At 44.5% G+C, this 18,816-nt stretch overlaps 1 protein-coding gene across 1 annotated transcript; it reads right to left on the bottom strand.

Annotated features, from left to right (window-relative positions):
• Window positions 1-5,352: 5,352 nt before the first annotated feature.
• MALSU1 (mitochondrial assembly of ribosomal large subunit 1) lies at window positions 5,353-17,423 on the bottom strand. The gene is made up of 4 exons (XM_030550772.1): window positions 17,216-17,423; window positions 12,965-13,143; window positions 7,797-7,878; window positions 5,353-5,594 (listed from the first exon to the last, which is right to left on the bottom strand). The coding sequence occupies exons 1-4, from the start codon at window positions 17,406-17,408 to the stop codon at window positions 5,437-5,439; spliced, it is 612 nt and encodes a 203-aa protein (XP_030406632.1). The 5' UTR covers window positions 17,409-17,423; the 3' UTR covers window positions 5,353-5,436.
• Window positions 17,424-18,816: the final 1,393 nt, after the last annotated feature.

Here is an 18,816-nt window from a genome sequence, read left to right as displayed (position 1 = left end):
AATCAAAGATGCAGACCACAAGCGAAACATGGAAAAGAGACAAAAAAAAAAAAAACTAGAAATAAAACAAAGAGATGGAACTGAGAGAAAAAAAAATGGAGCTGAGAGAAAGAGAGGCAGCCCACAAAAGAGAACAAGAAAACAAAGAGGCTGCCCACAGGAGAGCTGGAGATAAAAGAAAAAGAGTGTGAAAGAGAGAAAGCATGAACTGGAATTAACACAGGCTAAGCGGAAGAACACAGCCAGTCCTAGCAACCTTTCGCCAGTTATTGTTCCACATCCCAAGAAATTTCCCACCTACAAGGCAGGTGATGACACTGAGGCCTTCCTAGAAAATTTTGAAAGGACCTGCCATGGGTACAGCATCACTGAAGACCAGTACATGATAGAGCTGAGGCCACTGCTCAGTGGACCCCTAGCAGAGGTGGCAGCTGAAATGTCTAAGGAGAACATGAACGATTAAAAACTTTTTCAAACCAAGGCCAGAATCAGAATGGGGCTAACATCTGAGCATGCCCATCGGAGGTTCAGAGCCCTAAGGTGGAAACCAGATGTCATTCACCCGACATGCCTACCACATTGGAAAGAATTATAATACCTGGATATCAGGAGCCAATGTTAAATCTCTGGACAACATGCACCTCCTAATACAATTGGAGCAGTTCTTAAAGGGTGTTCCTGAGGAAATAAAAAGGTACATCCTAGATGGGAAGCCCAAAACTGTAACTGAGGAGGGGGAGATTGGAGCCAAATGGGTGGAAGTGGCAGAAAAGAAAAGAGCTACTATCAAAGGGAGCAAATACCACAGGGGTGACACTGACAATAAACCCTATACCCGAGGGCAACCCGAGACCCCACCTACAACCCAAGGAAAGCCGCCAACGCCCTATTCTCTCACCTCACCAATCTCCAGTAACCCACCTCGGCCCAGTGACCAGTCAGCTGGGCAATGCTTTAAGTGTAGTGAACTGGGACATATAAAGGCCAACTGCTCCAAGAATCCCAACTGAGTGCAGTTCATTACACCACCATCACACCAAAGATCCCCAGGCCCAGATGCCTCTCAAATACCCTCAGAGCGAAGGGAAATTTTGAGAGTGGGCGGAAAGAAGGTTACTGCGTGAAAAGACATGGGGGCACAAGTGTCAGCTATCCACCAATCCTTAGTGGACCCCAAATTCATCAACCCAAAGGACCAAGTAACAATTTACCCCTTTATGTCACAAGCTGTAGACTTGCCTACAGCTGAACTGTCTGTCCAGTACAAAGGCTGGTCAGGAATGTGGACTTTTGCAGTCTGACAATTATCCCTTCTCCATGCTACTGGGGGAAGACTTGGCCAACCAGGTAAAGTGGGCCAAGAGGGTGGGAATGGTTACACGCAGCCAAGCCAGGCAAGCTTCCAGACCCATCCCTGTTCCTGAGCCGTCCACAGGGGCCCCGTCTGTGTTAGCAGAGACCCAGAAGTAGTGGAACCGGATCCCCTGCCAACGACTGCAACAGCCACAGTACTTCTAGTCCCAGACCCGGACCTGGAAACGCAACCAGCACCAGAACCATTGCCAGCAGTGACGCCAGTGCTTGCAAATGCATCTTCAACCCCGGCGCCAGCTAGCACCAGCGAGCCTGAACTGGCAGAAGCAGAAGACAACCATACCCAAGAGGCTCAGCCAGAGCCTGAAATACTACCTGGTGTACCAGTGGAGAGCGGTTCACCAGCAACGAAAACAACCCCAGCACCTACATCGCTTCCTGAGGGACCAAGCCCAAGTCCACAGTCTAAGGAAGAACTGGTATCTCCAGCCTCTAGGAAACAGTTCCAGACTGAGCAGGAAGCAGATGACAGCCTTCAGAAAGCCTGGGCGGTGGCACGGAGCACCCCACTGCCTCTCAGCTCTTCTAACCGATCCCGGTTTGTTATAGAACAAGGGCTTTTATATAAGGAGACTCTTTCTGGAGGACACCGGGAGGACTGGCACCCACAAAAACAGTTGGTAGTTCCAACTAAGTACCCCGGGGGAAGCTCTTAAGCTTAGCCCATAATCATCCCAGTGACCATGCTGGGGTGAACAGAACCAAAGACAGGTTGGGGAAGTTCTTCCACTGGGAGGGGATGGGCAAGGATGTTGCCAAGTATGTCCGGTCTTGTGAGGTGTGCCAAAAAGTGGGAAAGCCCCAAGACCAGGTCAAGGCCCCTCTCCAGCCACTCCCCATAATTGAGGTCCCATTTCAGCGAGTAGCTGTAGATATTCTGGGTCCTTTCCCAAAAGAGACACCCAGAGGAAAGCAGTATATACTGACTTTCATGGACTTTGCTACCCGATGGCCGGAAGCAGTAGCTCTAGGCAACAGGAGGGCTAAAACTGTGTGCCAGGCCCTAACAGACATTTTTGCCAGGGTAGGTTGGCCCTCCGACATCCTTATGGATTCAGGGACTAATTTCCTGGCTGGGACCATGAAAGAACTGTGGGAGACTCATGGGGTGAATCACTTAGTTGCCACCCCGTACCACCATCAAACCAATGGCCTGGTGGAAAGGTTTAATGGAACTTTGGGGGCCATGATACGTAAATTCGTGAATGAACACTCCAGTGACTGGGACCTAGTGTTGCAGCAGTTGATCTTTGCCTACAAGGCTGTACCACATCCCAGTTTAGGGTTTTCACCGTTTGAGCTTGTGTATGGCCACGAGGTTAAAGGGCCATTACAGTTGGTGAAGCAGCAATGGGAGGGGTTTACACCCTCTCCAGGAACTAACATTCTGGATTTTGTAAGCAACCTACAAAACACCCTCCGACACTCTTTAGCCCTTGCTAAAGAAAACCTAAAGGATGCTCAAAAAGAGCAAAAGGCCTGGTATGATAGACATACCAGAGAGCATTCCCCTTCAAGGTAGGAGACCAGGTTATGGTCTTGAAGGCACAACAGGCCCATAAAATGAAAGCATCATGGGAAGGGCCATTCACGGTCCAAGACTGCCTGGGAGCTGTTAACTACCTCATAGCATTTCCCAATTCCTCCCTAAAGCCCAAAGTGTACCATGTTAATTCTCTCAAGCCCTTTTATTCCAGAGACTTACAGGTTTTTCAGTTTACAGCCCAGGGAGGAAATGACGCTGAGTGGCCTGACGGTGTCTACTACAAAGGGAAAAGTAACGGTGGCATGAGGTAAACCTCTCCACAACCCTGGAACATCTGCAGCAGCAACAAATCAAGGAGTTGATGCACTCTCCTGTGGCATATGTAAGGGTGCATGTGTTTATTGATCTGTTTATTCTAGAGTTCTAGGGAGAAATCACTGCCAGTGTGGTTACACACTGTCAGCAATTGGGGGGGGGGGGCGTGTCATAAAGAGATAGTTACGGGTTAATAGAACAGAAGTACTTCATGTCTCTTTTGCCTGTAAAGGGTTAACAAGTTCAGTGAGCCTGGCTGTCACCTGACCAGAGGATCAATCAGCGGACAGGATACTTTCAAATCTTGAGGGAGGGAAGTTTTGTGTGTGCTGTTTAGTTTTTGGTTGTTCTCTCTGGGTTCTGAGAGTGACCAGACGTGCAACCAGGTTTCTCTCCAATCTCTCTCATACAGTCTCTCATATGTCCAGAATAGTAAGTACTAGGTAGATAAGGCGAGTTGGGCTTATGTTTGTTTTCTTTATTTGCAAATATGTATTTTGCTGAAAGGATTTTAATTTGTACTTGTATACTTAGGCTGGGAGGGCATTCCCAGTGTTTATAGCTGAAAGACCCTGTAACATATTCCATCTTAAATTTACAAAGATATTTTTTACTGTTTTTTCTCTCTTTAATTAAAAGCTTTTCTTGTTTAAGAACCTGATTTTTTTTTTATTCTGGTGTGAGACCCCAGGGGACGGGGTCTAGATTCACCAGGGAATTGGTGGGGAGAGAGAGGTTAATTTCTCTCTGTGTTAGGATTACTGTTTCTCTCAGGAAGAGTCTGGGAGGGGGAAAGAGAAGGAGGGAGGAAGGTGAATTTTCCTCTCTGTTTTAAGATTCAAGGAGTTTGAATCACAGTTATCTTCCAGGGTAACCCAGGGAGGGGAAGCCTGGGAGAGGCAACAGTGAGGGGAAAGGGTTTACTTTCCTTGTGTTAAGATCCAGAGGGACTGGGTCTTGGGGATCCCCGGGCAAGGTTTTGGGGGGACCAGAGTGTACCAGGCACTGAAATTCCTGGTTGGTGGCAGTGCTACAGGTTCTAAGCTGGTAATTGAGCTTAGAGGAATTCATGCTGGTACCTCATCTTTTGGATGCTAAGGTTCAGAGTGGGTAATTATACCATGACACCCTCCATTCTTAAATTAGTGGCCTTTCCCTACCTTAATGACTTCAAGGTACCCCCTTGGAATCGATTTGGAAATATCTGCTAGGCAAAGCTCATTAGAGTGGTTTTAAGCATTGCTTTCCAAGTTTCTTCCCTCTGCTGAATGTGTAGACTTTTCTTTTCAGGTTCAAGCATTTGAGAAAATGTTAGGTTAAATTGCACAGGAGCTGTTTGGTTTTAGGTACATCTCCTTACTTTATCACAAAATCCCCTTTAAGGCACACCTACGTGATCAGTTAATGCGCAGCAAGCCAGGCTATACATCTATAGCATTTTAGTCTGCCACCCACAGAAACCATTTCAAACAGCAGTACATCAGCATGCATTTTGGAGCTCTTAGTGCATGGCATGTTAGTACAGTGCTGTAGATTTACACCTTAGCTTGCCCCATGCTAACAATCAGTATAAATGAGCCTGTCTCAGTACTACTTTGCTTCCCCTACTTGTACTTTACTTTAACCTCAAATTGAACAAGGTTTGGGTTCTGCTCACTGTGGATCTGTGCCCATAAATGGTGTTAAAGGGACATAGTAAAATTAACCTTCAAACCAATGTAATTTACATAACACCTTGATTATTGAAGTAAAGAGGGGTTTTCACTTTCACATACAGCAACAGCAGAGGGAGATACTTTTGGTATTAAAACCAAACACTGGTAGGAAGATTCAGGGGCAGGTATAGTACCTGAAGTTCCTTTTAAACTGAGTTTCATGTTAACTGTCTCTACTATTCAAATAGCTGTTACTCTTCCTTCTAACTCAGTATACTTGAATTACAGCTTCAACTGTGATGCTGACTACTTCAGTCACAAGGTCTTCCTGCACTTGTGGAAGAACAAGGGGGCTTAAATCATAATACCCACAATTCTAGACAGATTCAATTAGGTACTTTGTGTCCTACAGCTGTATTGCTGTAAGCTTAGCCCCTCACTCACTGCACAACAATGGAGGGGCATTCAAGCACAGTGGCTCTTTGCTATGTCCCCTCTCCCCAGAAGTAACCAAAGAAATTGCTTGTTTCATTCTTTAATCCTGAAGTGGTGAGTGCTCTAACTGCGTTATTTGTATGTATTCCTTTCATGAAGAAAAGATTATGATCACTGCTGGTGGTGAGTGAGTCCAACTATGAAGTCTTCTGGTAACGACTCTGGAACCATCTGTACTAACTGGTCATCATAAGAACGGAGAGTCCATAACTTTTCCAACTCATAAATCTCTCGTGTCTCTGGAAGCATGAAATGGATCACTATGCTACCTGTACAGGACAGAAGGAGATACAATAAAGTCAAAAATGGACACACAAACAGGTTAAATTTTGCTTCTCAGCCTCATGGCTAAGAGGGTAAAAACATTATTTAAGTTGCCAAAAATATTTTCACCACACCAACATGTATGCTGCACTTTTTACAGAAAAATGTAACTTAATTGCAACACTTTCATATCCTTTATGCTAGTACACTGCACCCAATTATAATGAATCTTAAACAACAGTGACCTATACTACCTTTCTGTACTTACAAATGTTCCAGAGATTTTGGTATTTTATCCTGATTATGTCCAGTGCTAGAAGCAAGAGTTGTAACATCTAATTTCCAGTGATACAAACTCATTTCTAGTGTGGGCTGTGTGTATAAATTGAGTATATATAATATGAATGTTTAATATATATAAATTCAATATAAGTTGAACAAAACACCCGTTTATTCTACATCCCTTAGAATACACAACATTCTACCACATTATGTAGGTTTTGACTGTAATGTGGAAATCTGAAAAGACAGGCATCCTGCTCTGTAATGGTGTAAGCACACTGTAATGCCTAATGTGTACTTACAAAATATAGGTGTATTCAAGTCTGTAAAATAGAATAACCTTGGCAATGCAGTTTAAACTTTTAGAACAGAGAGACAGAAGGGTTATGTTTTATGGAAGAGGCCCAAACACTTGCCCCACTCTTATGAAAAATCAAACCAGAGACAGTTAGGGTCAGGTCATTATAGCTCTGTGCAGGTATTTTTTCTGAGACTTCCCCAACATAATATAAAAAAAAACCATGGCCCCCCTGTGCCACAACAACTAGTTTTCTGCATATAAAAGCAGGACTGCATTATGGAGTAGCAAGGAAGGCAATTGCCTGAGGGCCCCAGGAAACTAAGTTGCTGAAGCTTTGACTTCAGTCCCAGGTGGAAGGGCTCAGCCCCATGCAGTGGGACTTGAGCTTTCTGCCCTGGGCCCCAGTGAATCGTAATACTGGCCTTACTTGGCAGACCCCCTGAAACCTGCTCTCAGCCCCCTAGGGGGCCCCAGATCCTTGGTTTTTAACTACATTCAGATTAACAAGTCCCTAGTAAATTATGTAAAACATCTTTTTACTCTTTAGGCTTTTCAGTTGGTTTGCAGAAGACTGATCTTTTTGAGAAATAGGGAGAGGGACAAAGTGCTGATCAAATTTAACACCTGAAAATGAAACAGATCCACAAGACACTAGCAGAAAGGATGTTATATGTTCAGCTACCTTATAAAAGTTGTATGGGGGAAAAAATGCCATACATGAATTTCAAACGAAGTCTATGTAAATGTGAACACTGTGCAAAAACTTCACTATGTGAAAGTATGTAGAATTAATTTTATAAACTAGGTCAGAGAAATCATTACCCTGTACATAATGTAGGATTCACATTTCTCAGCATAAGACACTTTTAAAGGAGATATCAAAGTTTCTGATCACTGATTTTAGAGTTCAAAATTTCATTGAATTAGTGTTTGCACAGGATGTCTCACTAGTGTACTATTGTCCAGCAATAATACTTAAGAAAGCCAACTCCAACTAGCCATCTGTGGAGTTGTACTCTAGGGTAACAAAGTTTGTCCAGACTTAGGTCATAATGATCATTTCATTGTTGCGTACTTTGACATACGGCTTTTAAAATGATAGATCTGGTTCCCCTCACTTGAACACATTCACCAGAAAATTGTATATTTATTAGAGGAACAGGGAAATGCATTGCAATTCTTTAAGCATTAAGAATCTATTAGCCAGAATCTTGGCATTACTTGAACAGTGAGAGTCTGAATTTAGTAATAAAGTACTGCTAATCGAGGCAAAAAAAAGCCATCAATTGAATAATAGGGTTTATACGATGAAATTAACATTTAGAGAAATGTATAATTATTGAAACATCCTTGCATATCTCCTTCCACAACTTTTGATCATCACTCTGAGAATTAAGAATTATTTTTTAAGCTACTGCAGAGTTGTTACGCCACAGTGTTCAATGCCAATGTTCTCCTATGAAACTCAACAGTTGGGGAGGACTCAATGGAGTGCAGGCAATTCAATTATACTTGGAGCTACGTATTAGGACCTATCTGCAGCAACTAGATTTTACCAGTGAAATGCTGCCCTCAACACATGGCTCACATAGAACTAGCATCTGTGAAATTTGTAAATATTTACCAAAATCAATGCACATCCAGTCATCTGTGTCTTTCCCTTCAATCTGAACGTGAGGATCATTTTCTTGTTTCAGCTGCTTGTACTGTAAAAGAAGCAGCAAATCAGTGTGAAGACAGATACTTCCAAATGTTCATTCTAAAGTGTTGAAGCCTATCAGGCAGCTAAAGCCTGACAAATTGTCTAAGAAATAAACTTTGAATATGTCACTGGTGAAACGACTACTGGAATCTACACCCAGTTTTGGTGTCTGTGCTTTCAAAAGGATGTTAAATTTGGAAGAGAGATTAAAGAATAAGGTCTGGAAAACATGATGATCCTTTTCAAGGAGCTTCATCTATTTTGCTTATTGAAAAGAAGTTTAAAAGGTCATTAAAAGTAAAGAACTACTGGATGATTTCTCTTTTCTAGGAGACAAAGAAATAAACAATCCAAAGACCAGAAGTTAAAAGTAGAAAAACGTAAACTGGAAATAAAATGTAAATATTAGCAATGAGCGAAATTACCCATTGGAACAGCTGCCTAAAGAACATAGTAAATTCTCCCTCTGAAGTCTTTAATTCTGGATGCCTTTCTAAAAAGTAGGTTGTAGTTCACTCAAAAGTTATGGGTTTTAAGTGAAGAATTACTTAATGAAATTCTATGCCCTGTTATGCAGGTGATTAGGCTGGAGGATTACAGTTGTCTCTTCTGGCCTTAATAAACTATGAAAACAACTACATGCAAATAGTGCTGAGGAAGTCAGCAGATAGGTCTAGCTGGTTAGGGAGGGGGTCTGACTTCAACAGGAAAATGTAAAAGCAGCAAAGAATCCTGTGGCACCTTATAGACTAACAGATGTTTTGGAGCATGAGCTTTCATGACTGAATACCCACTTCGGCAGATGCATGTAGTGGAAATTTCCAGGGACAGGTATATATATGCAAGCAAGCTAGAGATAATTAGGTTAGTTCAATCAGGGAGGATGAGGCCCTGTTCTAGCAGTTGGAGTGTGAAAACCAAGGGAGAAGAAACTGGTTTTGTAGTTGGCAAGCCATTCACAGTCTTTGTTCAATCCTGAGCTGATGGTGTCAAATTTGCAGATGAACTGAAGCTCAGCAGTTTCTCTTTGAAGTCTGGTCCTGAAGTTTTTTTGCTGCAGGATGGCCACCTTAAGGTCTGCTATAGTGTGGCCAGGGAGGTTGAAGTGTTCTCCTACAGGTTTTTGCATATTGCCATTCCTAATATCTGATGTGTGTCCATTTATCCTTTCCCGTAGAGACTGTCCAGTTTGGCCGATGTACATAGCAGAGGGACATTGCTGGCATATGATGGCGTATATTAACATGGCTACCCCTCTGATACTTGACAATAGGAAAATGGTATCACAAATGCAGTCCTTATTGGTTTTGGTAGTGTACAGACACCCAAGATGGTAAAGGGCCTATGCTTACAAAGTTACAAGCAAAAATTGAAGGTAATAATAAGTGGTATAACACATCCCAGTAAAGGATAAGCCCTTTGCCTTGCTTGACAGCATATAACTTCTGATATTATCCCAGTCAGTCTTTAGCTGTTGAAATACTAGCTGCATTTTTGCCTAAACTAGAGCAAGGGTCAGCACACACTGCTAAGTGGGTAGCAATGTGTGGAAAGGCTGAGTTGAGGTATTAGGGCTTTTTAAAATGTCTCACTGAAAGATAAGCCAAAGCTGCAGTAGGGCAAGACTAAGATTTAGGCTCCCAAGTGCACCTGCCCTTTGACTTAAAAAACAAACAAACGGTAAATAGTAGTCATCATGCAGTTTAGAAGATCTGGGCTCACTCACAAATGCATTTGGAGGTGGGGATGGAAGAAGAAATGGACCTAACTAGCTACCATACTCTCCTGTCACAAGCTGTCTCATGTTTGTTAAAACCTGTGGTTTGTCCAGAAGACTCCCACTTTCAGGCATTCTTTTGTGGCTGCTCAAATTTCACCTTTTTCAAGTTACCCAGGAAAGGGGAGCCCAAATCTCTTCCACGGCTTTCCCCTCACAGGGACTTCCTCCTCCTGTAGAGCTTCTGCTCAGTAGTACAGACCTGGTGCGACAGACAGTAGCCACCAGGGGGAGGATAAGGCTGCAGCCCAGAGACAAGAAGCTTTCCATTAGGGTGGAGAGGAAGGATAGAAAAGGAGACTCCCTAGACTTTAGGTGAAAAGGCACTGCTATCCATAGGGGGACATGGAAACAGCAGGACTGACTGCTATAATACTAACCATGCAAATGAGGTAATGCAGGGTAAGTATTCAATTTAGTATGTTAAATCACATCAATATGAATGTCTGCTTGCAATGATGAATGTTGTATGGCACTAACACAGGTGCCCTAGGTTGGGGCTTAACAAAACAGAGTTAAGCTCTACTCTTCCAGTCCTACTTCTCACTGTTAAAACCCACCATTTTGGAAGAAGAAAAACTGACGACAGCAAGGAGTGAGTAGGATGACTGGGAACTGGAGATTCAGATGGGAAAAAAAGAGAGGTAAAGTGTGGGGGGAGGTTAGAAAGAACCCCAATGCTTAAGTGATCAATGTCAGACTGAGGAACCCACCATCAGGAAGTTCAGACTTGAAATTAGACAAAGGTTTATAATCAGAGGAGTGAAGTTCTGGAACAGCCTTCCAAGGGGAGCACTGGGGCCAAAAGACATATCTGGCTTCATGACTAAGCTTGATAAGTTTATGGAGGGGATGGTATGATGAGATAGTCCAGGGGTAGGCAACTTGCAGCACGCGAGCTGATTTTCAGTGGCACTCACTCGGTCCGGGGGGGCTCTTGTATTTTAATTTAATTTTAAATGAAGCTTCTTAAACATTTAAAAAATGATATTTACTTTCCATACAACAATAGTTTAGTTAGATATTATAGACTTCGAGACAGACACTTTCTAAAAACATTAAATGTATTACTGGCACATGAAACCATAAATTAGAGTGAATAAATGAAGACTCAGCCCACCACTTCTGAAAGGTTGCCGACCCCTGGGATAGCTAATTTTGGCAATTAATTGATCTTTGACTATTAGTGGTAAATATGCCCAATGGCCTGTGATAGGACACTAGAGAGGGTGGGATCTGAGTTACTACAGAGAATTCTGTCTGTCTAGCTGGTGAGTCTTGCCCACATGCTCAGGGTTTAGCTGATCGCCATATTTGGGGTTGGGAAAGAATTTTCCTCCAAGGCAGAGGCCTTGGGGGTTTTCGCCTTCCTCTGCAGCGTGGGGTGCAGGTCACTTGCTGGAGGATTCTCTGCACCTTGAAGTCTTTAAACCATGATTTGAGGGCTTTAATAGCTCAGACATAGGTCAGGGGTTTATTACAGGAGTGGGTGGATGAGATTCTGTGGCCTGCGTTGTGCAGGAGATCAGACTAGACTATCACAATGGTCCCTTCTGACCTTAAAGTCTATGACCCCAGGGCCAAGGAGACTATAGGAAATAAGAAGGAAAATTGTGGTTTACCTTTTGGATGTTTGTGGCTGGCAGAATCAGCAGCAAGGGCAAGTAGAATACAAAGCTAGTGTCAACAGCTACCACTGGTGAAGCTTATAAGTTACACATCCTCTGTGCTGCATAAGAGCAAACTGGGCTATTACAAGACATGAAAGCTGCTCCAGCTGCTGTAAATCTTTTGGGCAGACCTGTAATGCTATAAGCCTCTTCAACCCCATCTTTGTTTTCAATACAAAAATCCAGCCAGAATAAAAGCTCCCAGGATTCAGATGTGACGAGAAGATGTACTATTTCCTTTCTAGATTTTGCACAGGCTGTGTGCTGCAAGAGATTAATAAGTATAATTCCAACTAAAGGAGGACTGCTGTTCTCCCTTTCCCTCTAGATAGGTACAAAGCTAACTCCCAGGAGCAAACCTTGGAATGTGTAATTTTATAGCAATGGCCATTTAAAGGGAGCTAACTGTAGCCTATGAATCATGCAAGCTTCATAAGTAATATGCACTTAATTTAAGATGATCTAAAACACCAGTACTCAAACTGTGGTTCACAGAATTGAGTATATTTGAGAACCAGGCACTAAGGAAGGATTTAGGTGTTATGAGATGGGAAATCTGTAAGATCCAAAAGCAGTTTGCAGAATCCCTGTTCCGAAGTCAATAACCATTATATCACTATCCAAGCGCTTTTAGATCTTCTCACAGAGAGACAGGAGAGTTGTTTTATGGAAGAGGCCAGAACACTTGCCCCGCCCACTCTTATGAAAAATCAAATCATAGATAGTTAGGGCCAGGTCATTATTGCTCTGTCCAGTCTTTATACCAGGTACAAGACAAGAAAATGAGTCTACACATCTAGGTTTCCAACACATTGTAGTATTAGGATGTGTGTGATTCATCTCCCCTCAAAATTGGAAGGTAGTATGACCGCCTAAATCTCAGATCCCATGAGATCCATCCTTTACCATGCTGCCATGGACTCTTCAAAGTGCCCTAAGCACAACCCTGCTCCAAAGAAGATGGGGCTGCCACTCAGCACAATGGGAAAGCAAAGAAGAAGATTCTTAGTCAGCAACCACCACAAAGTAAGGTGTGAGTATGATTCCACAATCCCAGCCCCAATACTTCCAGTGGATGGCTCTAGGGTCGGGCAAGTAAAGCAATTCCATGAAGCTGCTGCTCTTCTCCCCACAGCAGAGCGGGATTCTGTTTATTTGTACACTCCAGTGTTTAAGGCCATGCCTTCCTTTGAAGAAATATGGTATTTAAGTAATAAAGCCATTTTTGCTTAGATCACTCAGCTGCATTTTAACCTTTGAACGTTCTAGGATGTCACACATAACCAGAACAATTATTACTCCACCATCAGTCACCATCCTCTGTGTGTTTGGGCCCCAAATTCTTATTCCACAAAACTCTGCACTGTAATCATCATCCTTCCTCGTATAGAGAGGTCTCTGTTCCCAGTCTACACTTTATTTCCTTACCTAAGAAAGCAGATTAGGTTCAGCATCTCCTATTTGTACAAAGGGTAATACTACATAAGAACAATGAACCTCACCTTGTCTGGTTGTTACTTTAACAGATAAAATTGATATATCTGCTATGTTTAATTCTCACTTTTGCAAATATCACAACATACATTTCCAATTAAAACTATTCAGAATCTAAAGCAAGTGAAGAGTGAAAATAATTGTCCTACCATTTTCAGCATGTAGTGCGCCATAGCATGGATGTGTCTTGAAGAAGATCCGCTCACAGTTATAAAATAATCAGTGTATCTCATTTCTGGAGGGACCTGGATAACACAAATGTTGCTAGCATTTTCTTGCCTCAGGAGAGAGATGATAAGATCAATATTGAACTTGGAAAGAGCATGATCTGAAACAAAGAACATGACTTCAAATTGTGATTTCCCTTTTTAAACAAAGTACAAAAACTGTCTACTTAAACTTACTGAAAAACAATGAAGTGTGAGGGTGAACTAAATTATAACCTATGGTAGCCAGCCATTCTGGAACTTGAGATGATGCTAAAAACAAGGATTGAAATGTGAACTCCAGTTGCTAGAATAAGGATACTGTGAAAAACCAAATTCTTGGAAGGTAAAAACAGGGAACTAAACTGATGCTTATGGTTAATAATACTCTGTTACTAGACATCAGTTATTTATATAGTATCCACAGTGAGCTTGAAACTTCTCTGATAGCTACAGTAGAACCTAAGAGTTATGAACACCAGTTACGCATGGATTGGTAAACCACACACCTCATTTGGAACCGGAAGTATGCAATCAGGCAGCAACAGAGACCCCCCAAAAAAGCAAATACTGTACAGTACTATGTTAAAAGTAAACTACTAAAATAGAGAGTTTTTTAAAAATATCTGACATGGTAAGGAAACTGTTTCTGGGCTTATTTCATTTAAATTAAGATGGTTAAAAGCATCATTTTTCTTCCACATATTACATTCGCTATGCGAGGGGGTTGTGATAATAATGTACTAAATCTGTATTAAGTCAATGTTCAGTTGTGCACTTTTGAAAGAACAACCATAATGTTTTGTTCAGAGTTACAAACCACCTCCATACCCAAGATGTTTGTAAGTCTGAGGTTCTACTGTAGAGAGGAAGCATTAAGATAGCGTTTCTTTAGGTGACTTGTAAGACTTAATAAGAGATAACTAAGTCACTATTTGTAATTGTAGGATATAATATTTCAAAACAATGCCTGTTAAGTTCTAAAATGCCTGTGATAAGGAGACATCAGGCAAAATGGTAACAAGTGCACTATAAAATTGTAAGTAGGATAAACAAACATACAAAAATTGACCTAGCATAACACACACAGTGTGGAAACAAGTCATCTTATAAACAGGGCCCTACCAAATTCACAGCTGTGAAAAACATGTCACAGAGCGTGAAATCTGATCTCCCTGGTGAAATCTGGCTATTGTAAGGGAGACCAGATTTCACAGAGCTGGGCAGCTGAAGAAAGGCGGCAGCTGGCCGGAAGCCCAGCTCTGGAGGCAGTGCCACCACCAGTGAAGGCGGCGCGGAAGTGAGCATGGGATAGTATGGAGGCTGGGGTTTGTCACTTTTGGGAATTACATTGCTGGCCTTATAGGTGAGCTACAGCCCAGGGCCCCGTGATCAGGGGGGCCCCATGGTCAGTCCCCCCACCACACACACGGAGACCAACGCCCCTTTAGCTTCCAAATACTGGGCCTGGATCCAGGAAGGGGCAGGGCCATGGCTGCCTCTGCCAGGGGCTCATACGGTGCACTGGGCTTCAGCTGCTAATCCCGAACAGGCTGGGGAGAGACAGGACTTCCTCTTCCCCTGCACAGGCCCCTCCCAGGACCAGGTCAGACCCACCTCTGGGATCCTCACCTGGCTGCAGGAAGTTCCACGGCTGCTAGACAGCTGCCCAGCTCTGAAGGCAGCAGCACAGAAGTAAGGGTAGCAATACCATGACCCCCCTACAACAGCTTTGTGACACACACAACCCTCTTTTGGGTCAGGACCTCCACAGTTACAACACTGAAATTTCAGATTTGAATATCTGAAACCGTTAAATTTACAATTTTAGAAATGCCATGACTGTGAAATTAACCAAAATGGACCATGAATTTGGTAGGGCCCTACTTATAAAGTTCCTATTCTTACCGTCGTATCCTGATCTCGCCTTTATCTCATCTTTTCTAAATGACCATAGAGCCTTCTCTACCTACCCACTCTGACCAATTTAACTAAATCCATTCAGAAACTGACATAGATCAGTGCAACCCCATTGCATGGACAGTTTTTACTAATTTGTTTCTAAACAGATATATTCAAATAGGTATTTGTGTGTGTAGCTAAGACCTAACTAGGTAGGGCAAGCTCTGTTTCTATTTGTCATTAAGGTGCAATGCCTGAAACTGTAAAATTAACAGAGCACTGCTGAGTTCATATTCATCACCTATCAGCCTCAATACAGAGAAAAACTCAAACAGGGAGGCAATAACCAGATGTATATAGCATGAAATTGATGAGAGGCCTGTAAAACAAACATGAGCTCCTCCTCCCTGCAGGCACAGGATCACAATGACTGCTACAGCCAGGTCTACTCTAGAAGAGGTTTGCTGATATAGCTATACCAGCAAGCTCTCCTAGTGTAGACACCGCTTATTCTCTAAGTGAAATAAGCTATAATAGAAGGAGTACTTTTATGCCAGTATAAATAAGTATACCCTAGGGTATTTGCAACTATGGAAATGTGAGTGTGTCTGGTTCACCATACCCTCCTCCCATTGATATTATATCAACAATAGTTTCTAGGGGAGACCTGGCTTACATCTGTGGCAAAAGAGTTATCTTCTTCAGCAGAGATGCGTGAAACAACTTGGTACAGTATACATACCTGTACCTCTATCAAAAGCTATATTTAACTTGAACACTTCACTATAATGCTCCACTCATGTTTTGATCCTTCCCCTTTTCTGCCAGCCTGAAGCCTCTGTCCTCAGCAGGAATTTGAATGTACACATAAAACATTAAATACAAATAATCTTCAAAGGTTTGGACTCCTCAGCTGAAGATGACCCTGAAACCCAATAGTTTTACTCTGTCATCTTTGACTGTAGGAAACAGTTTATTTTTCTTCCTTTTTTCCTGTGTTCTATTTTAACCCTATTCCACTGGCTTGCCTGGATGGGGATGGTTTTGTGTCACAAAGCCAAGACATACAGGTCAGAGAGGGACCTTCAATTTATATAGTATGTTCTTGCGCAAACTTGCAGAATCTTTACAGAATCTACAATAACAATATTTTATCTACATTTGAGTTGGAGATTCTTGCTAGTCCTCCTTTGCTTTTTATTTACAAAAACACTAATTTTGAACAGGTACCAAATTCCTAGCAGTGAAACACTGTGCTTTATTGGAAGAAGGGTCTTGGTGGTGTGAAATGACAGACCTTAGTAGTACGACTGATCCCACTGAAGATTCTTAGGATCATAATTAGCCTTTAAACTAGAATCATGTATATATATATCATATGTGGAGTCAAATAACACCACCAGTACCGTGTGTGTTTAGACAGCTGTCAAGATTTACTCTCTGGGAAAGGAGGAACAGAGACAGAACCCCCCACCACCAGGGCAATGGAGTAGGTGATAGGGACTGATTTTAATACAGTATTTACACACATCCACTGAAGTGACAGAATATTTTGCTCTCTCTTCCATAAAGAAATTAGAACAGTTTGCATTTACACCCAAGAAGTGCCCCAGCCAGTTTACTCCAAATGGGTCTTAGAACATGGGGAGATGATGCTGTCTGCAAGTCTGGGGACTTGTTCTGTCTGAGTTGATATGGACACGGACTAGCTGGTCTACAGTGCACCAGCCACCTTCTCACATTTCCCAGAATGCACTGTTTCTGCAAGCTGTGGGGCAGATGCCCAGAAGCCACTGCACAGACACAAGTTACAAAAGCACTAGCATGGGCATGGAGCAGCTGGACGGCCTCAAACCAGCTGCCGCAGGACAGTGTGGATGTACTGACCCACGTGCGCATTCACTTGCTCCCTCCAGTTAGTTCAGTGGCTTTGCCCAGCATCCCCATCTGCCTGGGTCAGAGCCCAGAACTTCCTGGAGCACATTTCGCTGGACACCCCCACGGGGCTAGGCCCCCATGCAGGGTGGGGATGGGATGGGGAGGTCTGGCTCAGTGCAGCGGCAACCAATCCTCAACTCCCTGGGCTGGGGCTGGAGTGTACACGGGCTTGGTGTCCTCCACGCCAGGCATCGCCTAGTTGGATAGGAGGAGCGGGCGGAAGGGTTGGGGGGGGGGGGCGGGCGGCTCAGCCTGGGAAGGGGATGGGGACGGTGCGCAGGGGGTTGGCAGTGTCTAAGGCGGGGGCGGCACCTGCGCCCGCGACCCCGCCCCCCAGCGCGGCACTCGCCGTACCTGGGGCTCTGCGCGCCTGCTGGGCTCCTCCGCCCGCCCGCAGCTCCGTGCTGGGCCCGCCGCCGAGGGCTCGCCCCACCCAGCAGGGAGCGCAGCGCACAGCGGCCCCCGGGCCTGGCCCCGCAGGGCGCAGCCGCAGCCCCCTCGCCGCTGGCACCACCAGCCCCCGGAGCCATCGGCTGCCCCGCCACATGTCGCCGGGACACGGAACAGAACTCTGAGCGCGGCAGCGTTCTGAGACCTCCCACTGCCCCGCCTCATGGCGATCCCCGCACTGATTGGCTGCCGTAAGTACCGCCTCTGACACTGACTGGCCGCCCCAGGAATGGCGCAGGCGCAATGACAGGTTGGAGCTGGACGGGGTCAGGTGGTCCCGCCCCCAGTGGGAGCTCGCTGCTCTGAGGTCTCTGTCCCGATTGGGGCAGCCGCAGGGGCTCAGGCACCGCTTCGGGTTACCGCCTTTGACCTGCCCAGCCTCGCCCCCGCCCCCAGCGCCGCCCCCTCGTCAGCAGCCACGTCTAGCGTGTGCAGAGCGCGCGCACAGCCCCTGGCTCCCCGGGGCCCAAAGCGGTGCGCGTGCGCGCGCCAAGCGCTTGGTGCGGTGTGTTCCGAACAGGTTAGCGCGAGACTGGGGACATCGCAGCTGGACACAGGACATTTGGACATTCGCTCTGCAAGCCTGTTATGATCCATGATGCAAATCTTTAGCCCAGGGGCGGCAGCGTTTCAGAAGTGCTGTGCCAAGTCTTCATTTAGTCAGGCTAATTTAAGGTTTCACGTGCCAGTAATACATTTTAACGTTTTTAGAAGGTCTCTTTCTATAAGTCTATAATATATAACTAAACTAGTGTTGTACGTAAAGTAAATAAGGTTTCTTTAAATGTTTGAGAAGCTTCACTTTAAATTAAAATGCAGCTCTCCCCAGACCGGTGACAAGGACCTGGGCAGTGTGAGTGCCACTGAAAATCAGCCTGTGTGCCACCTTCGGCACACATGCCATAGGTTGCCTACCCCTGCTTTAGACCCATGTTAAAAAAAAAGACTAAATTATTTTTCTGGCAACTGGCAAAATCCATTAAAAAACACCTGGCCAGGCCAGTCAAATACTGTCCAGATGCTAGCACCCCTCCCCCAGCCCATTGCTTATGGCCCCAGGCACCAGGGGCACTGCAGTTAAGGGCCCCAGGGGCTATCTGCCTAGGCAAGGAGAGAGCCTGCTGCCGACCCCTGGGGCATTGTGGGGCCCTTTGCAGGGGTGCCATGTGTGCCTCCCTGGCAGTGGCAGGAGGATGCTGAGGAATAGTGCCAGCGCCAGCAGGTGTAGGGCGAGTCTCACAACCAGGGGTGTTTTCCTGACCGCCCCAGCTCCTGAAGTCATATTATTGTATGAGCCATGCAGCTTGCCGAGCAATAAAAGTACGTTTATAGCCCTGAGGGTTGCAGCAGTGTTTAATTTGTGCTAGGGCTGAATCCTGCTATCTCTAAGCTTGGCATGTCATATCCCTGGCACCTCTGGGCTTGCCACATCAGTTATGAAAGTAAAAAAATTGTTTTCCCCAGCACCTAATCACTTGATCCCCGGCCCCTCTTTCATGACACAT

Source organism: Gopherus evgoodei, chromosome 2 (assembly GCF_007399415.2).
Source record: "Gopherus evgoodei ecotype Sinaloan lineage chromosome 2, rGopEvg1_v1.p, whole genome shotgun sequence".
NCBI classification, from domain to species: domain Eukaryota; kingdom Metazoa; phylum Chordata; order Testudines; family Testudinidae; genus Gopherus; species Gopherus evgoodei.
This window is presented reverse-complemented; position numbering and strand designations above follow the sequence as displayed.

Coding starts and splice junctions, on each gene's coding strand:
- MALSU1 (XM_030550772.1), bottom strand. CDS start 17,408: ATGTGGCGGGGCAGCCGATGGCTCCGGGGGCTGGTGGTGCCAGCGGCG. Junction 13,144..17,215: donor GCAGGCGCGCAGAGCCCCAG/GTACGGCGAGTG, acceptor TCTTTGTTTCAG/ATCATGCTCTTTCCAAGTTC. Junction 5,595..7,796: donor CTGGATGTGCATTGATTTTG/GTAAATATTTAC, acceptor TGTCCTGTACAG/GTAGCATAGTGATCCATTTC.